This window comes from Sphaerodactylus townsendi, linkage group LG02 (assembly GCF_021028975.2).
Source record: "Sphaerodactylus townsendi isolate TG3544 linkage group LG02, MPM_Stown_v2.3, whole genome shotgun sequence".
In the NCBI taxonomy this organism is placed as follows: domain Eukaryota; kingdom Metazoa; phylum Chordata; class Lepidosauria; order Squamata; family Sphaerodactylidae; genus Sphaerodactylus; species Sphaerodactylus townsendi.
This window is the reverse complement of record NC_059426.1, coordinates 136,188,895-136,201,862: the sequence shown is the minus strand read 5'-3', so window position 1 is coordinate 136,201,862 and position 12,968 is coordinate 136,188,895. Positions and strand designations below refer to the sequence as shown.

Sequence of the window (12,968 nt, the reverse complement as noted above, 5' to 3'; positions counted from 1 at the left end):
TGACGCAGGATACACTTATCCTTTGTTTTTCCACCACAGCATGCAGCAATTTTTATATAGGCTTGAGTAGCAGCAGACTCACATTCTATTGAAAGAAACAGCAAGGGTGGTTGGTATATGATAGGATCTAGGTAAGTGCTCAACACTAAACAAGATTCTAGCCAATAACAAAAATCACAATTTCTACAAAGAATATACCTGAGTTCAGAAAGATTGTTTAGATTCATTGTTTGGATTGACAGATCGAGTTCTGACAATATATATGGACTAAGAATAGTTTTAATACAACTAAAAATTCTACTGTTGTATTGAGGACACTGGGTCCTGATAAGAAAATTATTTTAAACAACTGTGAATGTTCTTTTCATTATATTAGCCTAACTGAATAGATGTTTGATTTTTTCTGTCTGATATTTACTTTATTACTGCTATGCCAGTTCAAACTCTAGATTAATTTCCTGTAGCTGAGATACTGGAAGCACGTTTGACATGTACACAAACTTTTTCCTAACATCCCTTTTTAACGGTGAGCTTCTTCATGACCCCTCTTTCCTTATTAATCTCAATGTAAGCATCAAACTTCTCTTTAAAGTTCAAAGGTCAATACAGTTAAAAGTTTAAACAGAACATTGTGCACAAATGGGAGGAAAAGGCTCCCATGCCTAATTTTTAAGCTATGTATTAACTCATTCTTTAGATGTTTGAAAAACATGAAAAAACAACTTCATTACTACATCTAAAAAGCACTATTTGTACTTTTTAAGCCTCTTTAACTGGAACTCAGTAAAACAAATCCAGCAGTGCTATCTACCAGGAATGTGTGTAATCAATCCAGCTGGCCTATGTTCCAAGACAGTAGACCTCAATGAAGAATTTTCTTCTCCAACCTTTTTATGCTATTCCAAACAAAAACCTTTGACTGCTCATTGTACAGATATGCCAGATTAGTCCTTGTGGAAATTAAACCATCTCTTATTGTCTCTATAAATACTTATCTTCATACTATGACTCTGGCTTTATCAAGGCCACATTTTTTGTCCCCTGCATAATGAAGACGAAATCCTAAGGACACTATCATAGGAATAAATTGTATTGAATAATACAGAGTTATCAGTGGCGTACTTGCAGGAAGTGGCTCCTGGGGCAAGTACTGAAATTGGGTGCCCCCAAAACTTACAACCTGCCCCCCAAATTGTTTCCCCGGGTGCAATTTTCTTCAAGTATACAATTGCAGGGGAATACTGAAAGGGAAGGATCAGAAAAAGAAGAAAAAGAATGGGGAACCACCAAAAGGAGCCTGGCTCATCCTGGACACCCATGCAAGATCTTGTGCCTTGCTAGGAGTCGAGGGCTTGAGCCTTTCCTGCGCCAGGCCTCTCATACCTTGCCCTCCTCTGACTATGTGTCCAGGACCCCCACTCCACTGGCTGGCACAGAAGCACTCACGACCCCCCCCCCTTTTGTGTGTGTGACCGAGCAGCAGGCGGCCCAGCTGAGCTCAGGTGTCCTCACCAGTGTTACATAACTTTGCTTTGCTGTCAATGTCCAAGTGAGTGGCACACAAGTGGAAAGGGCAGCCATGCATGCACCTTGGAGCAACCTTCAGGAGGTGGGTGGCACAGAGAGGTCTAAGACTGCCCAGGGAAGCTGCAGGATGGGGGGAACTGTGATAGAGAGGCTTTGGCTGGGCACTGGGAGCACACTGGGCCAAGGAGAGGAAGAGGAAGGGACCAGGAATTGGAGTCAGCCCACTGCACCACTCTCCTAGCCCTGGTGGACAGGCTCACATGCCCCCTGATGCCCTTCTTTTTAGGCCAGACCAGCCATGTAGCTGCCCTCCTCCCCAGCAGTGCAGGAGAGCTCAGCATCCCTACAGCTGAGGAAAGCAGGCACCTTTAAGGTAAGAGGCAGGCAGAGTCACATACGCAGGCCACGGCACCACAGCAAGGGGCAAACCTTGACTCAGGAACCAAAAGTAGCTCTGGCTGGTGGGAAGGTGGATCCCTTGGCAAGTGGGTGTGCCACTATAGGTGGAGTAAGCATGTAAGGAGGTGGCTCTCTCTCTGGCTGGCAGGCGTTTAACAATCTCTCAGGCAACTACATCTCAGGCAGGCGTGCAGCTCTCATGTGGGGGAAGGGGCAGCCAAATGTGCCCCCAATGTGACCAAGGTCTATAGACATCTATAGAAAGTCTAAGTGGGAACACATGTGTGAATAAGCCCCAAGTTGAAAATATCAATTTCTATTTAATAGTATTTAAGAGACACACAAAATAATAGCTGCCAAATTTGTCCTTGCTTCTATTTTATTCAATCCAGGCCCCTTGGAAACATGTTTCTTTCCACCCTAGCCCACAGAAGAGCAAGAAATACATTTCTTCCTCCTTTTCACAATCTCTGAAGTTGCTCTCCTGAAATTACCCACCTTCCATTAATAAAACATTCCTTCCTTTCTTTAAATACCATCAGACTACACCCATGTTACCTGACAGAAAATTCTAGTATGTTGGATCAAGAAGACTAAGGAAAATAAAACTGTTACATGATTTTGGGCCAATATCAAGACAACTCCAACAAGTGTTGGCTATCATTACATATCTACTGCCATTCCCCTAGCCAGGCAGGTGACTCAAGAAACCTTATGGTAACCTCATCCGGTTGGAAAGGATGCCTTAGCCTCTGAACATCAGAAATGTGCAAAATAAATATCTTTATGCCAAGCTATTGCCTTTTTTTCACAAGTTTTCACAAGGGAGCAGCAGTGGCGTAGTGGCTAAGAGCAGTGGCTAAGAGCAGGTGCACTCTGATCTGGAGGAACCGGGTTTGATTCCCAGCTCTGCCACTTGAGTTGTGGAGGCTTATCTGGGGAATTCAGATTAGCCTGTACACTCCCACACATGCCAGCTGGGTGACCTTGGGCTAGACACAGCTTCTCGGAGCTCTCTCGGCCCCACCCACCTCACAGGGTGTTTGTCGTGAGGGGGGAAGGGCAAGGAGATTGTAAGCCCCTTTGAGTCTCCTAAAGGAGAGAAAAGGGGGATATAAATCCAAACTAAAAAAAAAAGTTACCTGTGGGACAAAATGTCATTTTAGGACCACAGTAAATCTCCACTAGTGAAAACCATTAATGTCAGAAAAATGGGACTTCATCCCCTACCCCAGCATACAACCTAAAATGCTTCTTGTAACGTTCTTCCTTAGAAATAGGGGACCTCCTAGGAACAGCATATCAATGGAGTGGGTAGGCACTGGGAGGGTGAAATCCACAAAAAAAAAAAAAACCCAGCAGAAAATGACTTCAAGATCCAAGCCATTACGTTTCAATTTTTTCCAACATAATATTCAATACTTTTTCTCTTCCAGTTACTTTAGAAATTGGCAGAAAGTGCCATCAAATCACTTACTTCAACTTATGGCAACACCATATGGTTTTCAAGGCAAGAGACGTTCAGATGTGATTTATTTTTATTTATTTGTTTGTTTGTTCAGTTTTGTATACCACCCTATCCCTGGAGGCAATATGTACCATTGCCTGCCTCCGCGTAAGCTGAGAGAGTTCAGATAGAACTGTGACTGTCCTAAGGCCATCCAGCAGGCTTCATGTGGAGGAGTGGGAACTAAACCCAGTTCTCCAGATTACCTTCTGCCGCTCTTAACCACAACCCCATGCTGGCTGTCTGCTCTAGATCTTAGTAAGATCTAAATTTGCAATTACCTGCAATTGGGATATTCTGTGAGATTGACAACTGCACATCTCCTGTCCCTGGAGGCATGTCAATTACCAGATAATCCAGCTGCTGCCAGTCAACCTAGAAAAAATAAAGATCGAATTATTTAAAAAGCATCTTAATGAAGAGTGGAAGCTTCCTGAGGCCAAAGACGTTTTCAGCCTTTGTTCTAAAAATTGCAGTCTACCATCCATTTACAAATATACAGTATACGTTCAAATTCAAACCCCATCTGCCTTCATAAAGGTGGAAATTGTAATAAAACTAAACATTCAAACCAAATAAACTACAATTTAAAAAATTAGTTCTTGATCACAGTAGAACTTTGAGACTATGAGTGCTTATCTTCAGTATACTGATTCTTCAAGAACTTTCCTGGAACAAAACTGAGTCATCAGTGACTTAGCACTGCATAAGAAGCCCCAGGACACGGGAGATACATGATTTAAATAAAAAATTTAAATACTACCTCAGAGAGACATATCTTTCACATTGCTTTATTTTTATCTCTTTATCCTGAAAGGAATAGCGGAAGGTCAGAAAATAAGCTTTGTAGATTAACAGAAATTAAGAGTTGGTTTCTGTGATCTACGTCCAGTGTAATCACTACACCATATTGGCACATGGTTTAGGGAAGAAGGCTTGACAGCTTTATTAAAAAGCTTCTGAAGATTTGCTTGACTTACAGTCAGCTATCTATAAGGAGGAAAAGCAAATATAAGACACCTTAAAATGATCATAGTATCACCAATGGGCCTGGTCTTCATGTTAGAAAGAATCAAATTAGTATACCACCACTAATCTTATTCCCAAATTAATATTTTTCTTCTTTTTGTGAAAATATATTCATGTCAGTGGTATACTATGAAGAATAACTCCTCCCCAAAATGTGGATGAGATTTGTATGAAGATGGAAAGTTCCACAGTGCACTGATCTAGCTAGTAAATATATTAAGAATGATAGGATTCAGTTAACTCTCTTGAGATACGAAATTAATCCTTTTTGAGAGAGGAGACATGCAAGATTTGAAACTTCACAAAGTATTCTAAGACTACATATAATTAGATATGGATGACAAAGACACATTAAGCATAAAAAGATAGTATAAGTAAGATAACTATGGCTCATTCCGCACACGCAGAATAATGCACTTTCAAGCTGCTTTCAGGGCTCTTTGAAGCTGTGCAGAATGGCAAAAACAGTTGTGAAAGCAGCTTGAAAGTGCATTATTTTGCGTGTGCGGAATGAGCCTATGTCTCCTTGTATAATATTTTTTACTATTATTTTATTGGATACTTGTCTATATGTTCACTATGAGGGATAAAACCACATATAAGATATTCAACAATTCTGGTTTGCCTTATTTTAGATACTCTGCTTACACTTATACCTTGCTCCCCCCCCCCCCCGAAGTGGGGCTCAAATATGGGGCTTATATATTTCTCCTCTTCAGCCCCACCTGCACTCCTGGAAATTCAATATGATGGGATTGTCTCTTTTTACAGCCATGCCACATGCACATCCTTTCCTTTTTTCCTATGGTTTCCTTCCTTCAGGGCTGCTATGCTTCATAAAGACTCACTGTCTAATCTAAACACCATATTTTGGAATTCTTCCCTGTATTTTTGTTATGTATTTGTTAGCACTCAGGTTGGAAGGCTCTCTCTTGACAGAGTACTTGGAGACCTAGGCTCATCAGTCGGCCCTCGTTAGGGCTCACAGAGCATCCTTTACATTACTTTTGGTATTGTACTACCCCCCTCCCCCCACTTCCACCTTATTTATATTAGTTGACTTGTCATTAAATATCAGAAGATTTTTCTACTGTCTAGGTTAAATGCCTTCCCCTGTGCTATTTTGCAGGGTAAATTCCAAGCAGTAGCTTGTTCAGATAGACCAGGTCCTTGTGAATATGGTGCAATTGAAATGGTGGCTCATATCTTCTTCAATTGCATGCTGGTGGCCCCACTTTGAGAGAGTTCTGGATTCTGTCAGTGATAGCTTCTAGTGCTTCTTCTGCTTCCTAGATTTTTTGCTAACTGATGCTGATTTTGGCATAATTCTGAAATGGCTTCAACGTGAGAGTGGAATGAGGGGGAAATATCAATGAGATTTATATTGTCCAAGACCACCAGGTTATTGGATTAAAAAAAAAGATTCAGGAATGCATGGCAGAAAAATATACAGCACATTTGTAACAACACAGATGACCAAGCAAGCTACATGGTAGAAAACCTGAAACCAGTCATCTGTATTGCCTTTCTGTGTGTGGAACATGTGGTTATCTAATTTTACCTGAAAGATTAGTTTTTTCCCCTGAAATAATCTACATGCAAGTCCTATATATAAACAACGTTCTGCCAGATCATAGGAGGCCTATCAGTCCTTGCATTCTGGATCAGTTCTAAGAAATGTGTCTATATGCAAATACTTCTTTGAGTAGGAATAAATTAGCTCAGATTAACACAACACTGAACTAAAAGGAATTCCCTTCTGTAAACAAACAAGTGAGTGAGTGTTGGTTACAAAACTGTACCTGTAACATGCACCATATGTTAGCCACTGTGGGTGTGGAAATGCTAAAATATTCACTACTTCAGAGCACACAGTGTTGTGAAACATTTTCCAATGCTGAAAATTTAATTGCACTTAAGAAAAACATTCATTTTTTTAAAAAAAAAGATTTTTCTTGACATTTATGGTTAGAGCAGTGTAATTAACTGCTATATGGCTCTAAGTATTTTCCCCAACCAATTCAGAAACATCATTACTGCTTCTTTATAAAGTGCTTTAATCAATCACTTTACATGAGTGACAAATTACTAATCAAAATTTTAGGTATTCATAACAGAAAGTATAATGGAGATAGCTGTATTTTAGAACACTCTGTGAGAACACAGTCTGCAATATGTATTACCTGAAGAGTAAGCATAAACAGAAACTGCTAATTGTATTTTTGAAGCAAAGTTTTACAAACGACATATAACTTTTATTTTATTACGAGAAACACTTGCAGTGCTCCAGTCAAGCATCACCACAGACTGCCGAACAGTGTCTATCTCAGAGCAATATTTATCACAAAAAGGGTCTGGGCAAATAGCAACGCTTTACAATTGATAGAAAATTTCATACCTGGAGGCCAACTTACCCTTTTCCCTATTGGCAAAGCAACTCTCTAACAACCCACATTTAACTTAACCCTGATTTTCTCCTACCCTAGGCTCATTTCCAATGGGCAACGTTTCTAAATCTTTGCAGAGGCTATCAGCATTTCATGAAATCATTGCATATTTATGACCTTTTGGTCTGCAAGTGATAAATCTACTGTCTGTCCAGGCCTGGTGAATTTTCAGTTCCCCTTCCATTTTGTGACCAAATGGAATGTTCCCCTTCCATTTTGTGACCAAAGAGATTAGGACAGCAAAGAGCTCTCACCAAATAATTCCTCCAATTCTATGGACAAAATAGCATTAAGAAATTAAAACAAAGAATCTAATGCTGCATATCCCCAAGGCTATTCCAGAGAATCTGTATGTATAAATATATGTATTGGCTTTTCAAAACTCTGGGTTACATCACACCATGCTGCTGTCCTAACTGAGTCATTTCTATCTTTCACTGGAAGAACAGCACACTCAGCTGAACAGAACAGTAGGATATAACCCTCTATTCCAATGTATTATACAATTTGCTTTCTAATTATCGTGGCACAGCTGCTTCTTGAGGAACTGCTCAACTTTCTGTCCAAATATACTCTTCACAGTAATGCATGAGATTGGGGGCTGAATGTTACCCCAAGAGCACATTACATAAGTCAAAAGGATTGCTGGCCACCCAGTTCTCTGCTGCCAGGTGTCCTGACATGCAGCAGATCTGCTTACTGCAACAGAATGTACTTAGTGATAAGATTCAGAATTGGGAACAAGAAAAAATGTGCAGGAAGGGAAGAAATGTGCAGAAGGAACTGGTTGGGCACACACACTCCAATGAGACTATCCCACAGAATGCCAGGAAGCTGCCTAGTGAAGCAAGTGGGCTCAACTGAAAGAACTTCCAAATGACCACAATGATTAAACATGTTTGGGTTGGTAAATACTCCAACTGGACCATGGCCCCAGGAAAAATGAATGGAGACAGATCACATCTAGAAGACAAAGAAGTGCAGGAGAAATAGATTTCCTGGAACCAGAGTGACGAGGCTAAAACATGGAAGGAAACTGCTATATGAAGTACCTGAAATAAAAACTGCTATATGAAGGTTAAAATATACCTTCCCCCTTTACCAATTACATCCTTCTAAATCCACTGAGTTGCTCAGGACTGTACTATAGGTGGCTGGTGTGGGCTAAGAATAACATTTTCTCACCACCTGCCCTTTTAATGTAAAAGTAGCACCAGGGGCCTTCTCCACTCTTAGAACCATTATGACTTACTAATCTTAATTTCACATTAATTAAAATGACACTGGTATCAAAGTATAGACTGGCAGACCATGTATACTATCAATTTCCAGGCTATGGTAATATCTAACCATCAGGTCAGTCCTGATTCAACAACATAGAAGTAGAAATAGTAGAAATAGAAATGATTTAAAAACTGGTAAAACATCCTTAAACTGCTCAAATTTCATATGAGGATATATGCCAGCAACTGAATTCAATATTATTTTATATACAAGCAATTTACTGAAAAGTGCAATGCATTCTCAGCAACAAAAAAAATAAATTTAGGTATCACCCACACCCCAATATGGCAGACTAAATTTCCTCATATATCTCAATAAGCCTTTGAGCTTGAGAAATGAGAAGATAAAACTACTCCCTAAATATTGTGTGACACATTAATGTCTTTTGCTTTCTTGTTTATTGCAATAATTTTCACTTGCTAAGCACATTTAGGAGGAATAATGTGAAATTTTTTGACTGAAAGATCCTGGTAGCAAGTTAAATACTGCATAAAATTAAAAAAAAGTTTCTACAATTTAATGCCAATGCACTTTACTTATTATCAAGTTTTGATATAATGAAAACTGGAGTGAAAATTCTGGCACTTCTGTTTTTAATGAGTCAGAGCTCCCATTAGCAACTGCATGTTTGTATCAGTCACATATTGTTAACTTAGCAACTGCTAATGTGATGGCACCAGACATCATCCATAAATTGAAAGGCATTATCATGGGGGAAAGTATTCCTGACCAATATAGAACACTTTTTATGTATATGACAACAGCAGCAAGGATTCTATATGCATACAAACAGAGGGACAACAAAATTCAAAAGAAACAAGACTGGATCCTGAAAACCACAGATTATGCAGAGATGGCAAGACTGAATTAGAGACAAGAATACGGATAATTTCTGAAAGACTGAAAATCCTTTGCGGACTACTTATTGAAAACATATTCAAACAGAGAAACAACGGCAGGATTCGAGGCTTAAATGAGAACAGTGTATTGCATTGAGACAACTTTATAAGAAGGAACAAAAGTGGATAAAAGTGGATATGTCCCAACTCGGCCTCTGCGCTCTGCAGAGGCCAACTTACTGGTGGCCCCCGGCCCCTCTATGATGCGGCTGGCCTCCACGCGGGCCAGGACCTTTACGGCACTGGCCCCGGCCTGGTGGAACACCCTTCCTCCAGCTGTCCGGGCCCTGCGGGACCTGGGTGAGTTCCGCAGGGCCTGTAAGACTGTGTTGTTCCACCGGGCCTTTGGAGTGTCCAGCTGCTGACATGGTGCCCCCTTACTGCCCTGCCCCTAGGGCAGTTACATCAGGGTCCCCTCATATTGAGGGGTCCTGCCATCCCCCCCATGGGGGTAGGTTTTAAATTGGGGTCGGATGCCTTTTATTATGTATTATGGTTTTTTGCTGTTTTATGAGTTTTAAGCTATTTTATGGGATGGAGCCTATGTGTTTATATTTGTACGACCGCTCCTGTTGATGTTGTAGTGAATGTTGTTCACCGCCCGGAGCCCTTCGGGGATCGGGCGGTATACAAATTAAATAAATAATAATAATAATAATAATAAATGTAGATATTAATTATAAGCATGGAGTTGGAATTATGCTTAGTTCCTTAGTGAGGTAGCTTGAAGTCACCATATATATGTGTAGGTATTTGCGTAGATGTATTTTTCCTTTTTCTGTCTTTTCATTTAGTATTACAATTATAGGGGGAGGGGGGTCTAGATCGGATATTTTCTTTATCTTTTTATGTATGTGTTATTCAGATGTGTAAAATAAATAAAAATTCTCAGAAAAAAAGAAAGTGAGGCATTATCACCCAAATCTGAAATGTCTATGTTGAATATATCTGTTATTTCAAGCATACTGGAAGGGAGAAGTCATCATTCTACTCCTGTGGTATAAGATAAAAACATAACCTAAATTAAATCAGGACACATTACCATTCCATCTAGAACACTTTACATTTTTTTTTGTTTCACAGCACAGCAGACACAGATACATCATAGTATATATGTAATCTGCTATTCTATGCAATCTGAATAAAAAGTCTATATAAGTGCCAAACATTGCTCTTGTTGAATTTAAATATCCAAGCAATTATAGCATTCACATACCACAGAAACAGAAAACTGTACTCTACAGTACAGTCACATCTGGTCTGACCATTGAAATATTGAATCTAATATTTACTACATGTACCTTTAACTTAGCAAATACATCCCTATTGCCTTCTGTTCTAAACACAGTTACTCTATGAAAGCAGGCCACTGCTAGTCACAGATGGTTTAAAATATGGTGAATACAGAGAGACGTATTTATTTTTATTTATTTATTTATTTATAATCAATTTTATATACCGCCCCTCCCCCGAAGGGCTCTGGGCGGTGAACAACATAATCATAACAGAAATAACATTAAAATCCCAGTTAAAACAGCGAATTAAATAAAATTACAGCGGCATCCGACAAATTTCATAAAACGTAATACACCCACCCTGGAAGCAGACCCAAAAAGCTGAGGGCCTCCACAAAATTAAGGGCCCAGAGCGAAAGGAGGGGAGGAGGGGGGGGAGGGCGCACTTCAGCGGTCGGCCCCTCCAAACGCCCGGTGGAACAATTCGGTCTTACAGGCCCTGCGGAACTCTCCAAGATCCCGCAGGGCCCGGATAGCTGGTGGTAAAGTGTTCCACCAGGCAGGGGCCAGGGCTGTAAAGGCCCTGGCCCGGGTAGAGGCCAACCGCATCATCGAGGGGCTAGGGACAACCAGCAAGTTGGCCTCTGCCGAACGCAGAGGCCGCAGAGGGACATATGGGGTAAGACGGTCCCGAAGGTACGAAGGTCCCAGACCGCGTAAGGCCTTAAAGGTGAGTACCCACACCTTATGAATGATTCGGAACTCAACCGGAAGCCAGTGCAAGCGGCGCAACGCAGGTTGAATGTGTTCTCTAAAGGCACCACCTGTGAGCACACGCGCCGCTGCATGTTGCACCAGTTTCAACTTCCGGATCAGACGTAAGGGAAGGCCCGCGTAGAGCGAGTTACAATAGTCTAGCCTAGAGGTGACCGTTGCATGGATCACAGTGGCGAGGTCTGCCTGGGAGAGGAAGGGGGCCAACCGCCGGGCCTGTCGAAGATGGAAAAACGCAACCCGGGTTATATGGGCCACCTGGGTCTCCATTGAAAGAGACGAATCCAGGTGGACCCCCAGGCTGCGGACGGAGGAGGCTGGTGCCAATGAAGCCCCCTCCCACTCCGGCGGCTGAAAATTCCCCGCCTCCCCCCGGCGGCCCAGCCAAAGGATCTCCGTCTTCGATGGATTCAGTTTTAACCTGCTCTGTTGCAACCATCCAGCAACCGCCTCCAAACAATGCTGTAGAGCTGCAGGGGCGGCAACTGTCCCCCCCTCCATCAGCAGAATGAGCTGAGTGTCATCAGCATACTGATGACAGATCAGCCCAAAGCTCCGCACCAACTGAGCAAGTGGTCGCATATAGATGTTAAACAATAGCGGGGAGAGCAATGCCCCCTGAGGCACACCACACTGAAGTGGGCACCTCTGGGAGGCTTGGTCCCCACACCACACTTGCTGACTCCGGTCCCGGAGGAACGAGACAATCCACTGAAGGACAGTGCCCCGCACCCCGGAAGCGGCCAGGCGGTGGGCCAAAAGGTCGTGGTCGACCATATCAAACGCTGCGGTAAGGTCCAATAATACCAGCAGCGCCGATCCACCTCGGTCAAGTTGTATGCGGAGCGTGTCCGTGATGGCGATTTATTTACTAAAATACACTCTCTCCTAAATAAAGAGGCTCGAGATGACTACAGTCTACGATTGACAATCCTGATTAGTGTACGCCACCAATATGTTGATGAAAATATTTAAGTGGCAGCCACTTCAGAGATAAGAAAGTACATCCGCAAACTTGGCCACCACACTACCCACCCTATAAATGACCTGGAAGTAGGGGTGGGTAGCGTGGTGGCCAAGTTTGCGGATGATACCAAATTATGTAGGGTGGTGAGAACCACAAAGGATTGAGAAGAGCTCCAAGCAGACCTTGATAAATTAGGCGAGCGGGCTAAGAAATGGCAAATGCAGTTCAATGTAGCAAAATGTAAAGTGATGCACATAGGGGCAAAAAATCCAAACTTCACATACACACTACAAGGGTCAGAGCTATCAGTCACAGACCAGGAAAGGGATTTGGGCGTCTTAGTTGACAGTTCCATGGGAATGTCAACTCAATGCATGGCAGCTGTGAAAAAGGCAAACTCTATGCTGGGGATAATTAGGAAAGGAATTGATAATAAAACTGCAAAGATTGTCATGCCTTTATATAAAGCAGTGGTGTGACTGCGCTTGGAGTACTATGTTCAGTTCTGGTCGCCACATCTCAAAAAGGATATCGAAGAGATAGAAAAAGTGCAGAAAAGGGCAACAAGGATGATTGAGGGATTGGATCACCTTCCTTATGAGGAGAGGCTGCAGCGTTTGGGACTCTTTAGTTTGGAGAGGAGACGTCTGAAGGGGGATATGATTGAAGTCTATAAAATTATGCATGGGGTAGAAAATACTGACAGAGAGAAATTTTTCTCTCTTTCTCACAATACTAGAATCAGGGGGCATAAACATTGAAAATGCTGGGGGGAAGAATTAGGACTAATAAAAGGAAACATTTTTTCACGCAACACGTGATTGGTGTTTGGAATATGCTGCCACAGGAGGTAGTGATGGCCACTAACCTGGATAGCTTTAAAAGGGCTTGGACAGATTT

General features: G+C 41.8%; 1 protein-coding gene across 4 annotated transcripts in view; it reads right to left on the bottom strand.

Moving 5' to 3' along the window:
- NUBPL (NUBP iron-sulfur cluster assembly factor, mitochondrial) overlaps window positions 1-12,968 on the bottom strand; it is an 88,121-nt gene that overhangs the window by 35,293 nt on the left and 39,860 nt on the right. For all 4 annotated transcript variants that reach the window (XM_048485062.1, XM_048485065.1, XM_048485066.1 and 1 more), the window contains one exon: window positions 3,715-3,808. In XM_048485062.1, the coding sequence (XP_048341019.1) occupies window positions 3,715-3,808 (94 nt within the window). The remainder of the gene's footprint in view (window positions 1-3,714; window positions 3,809-12,968) is intronic.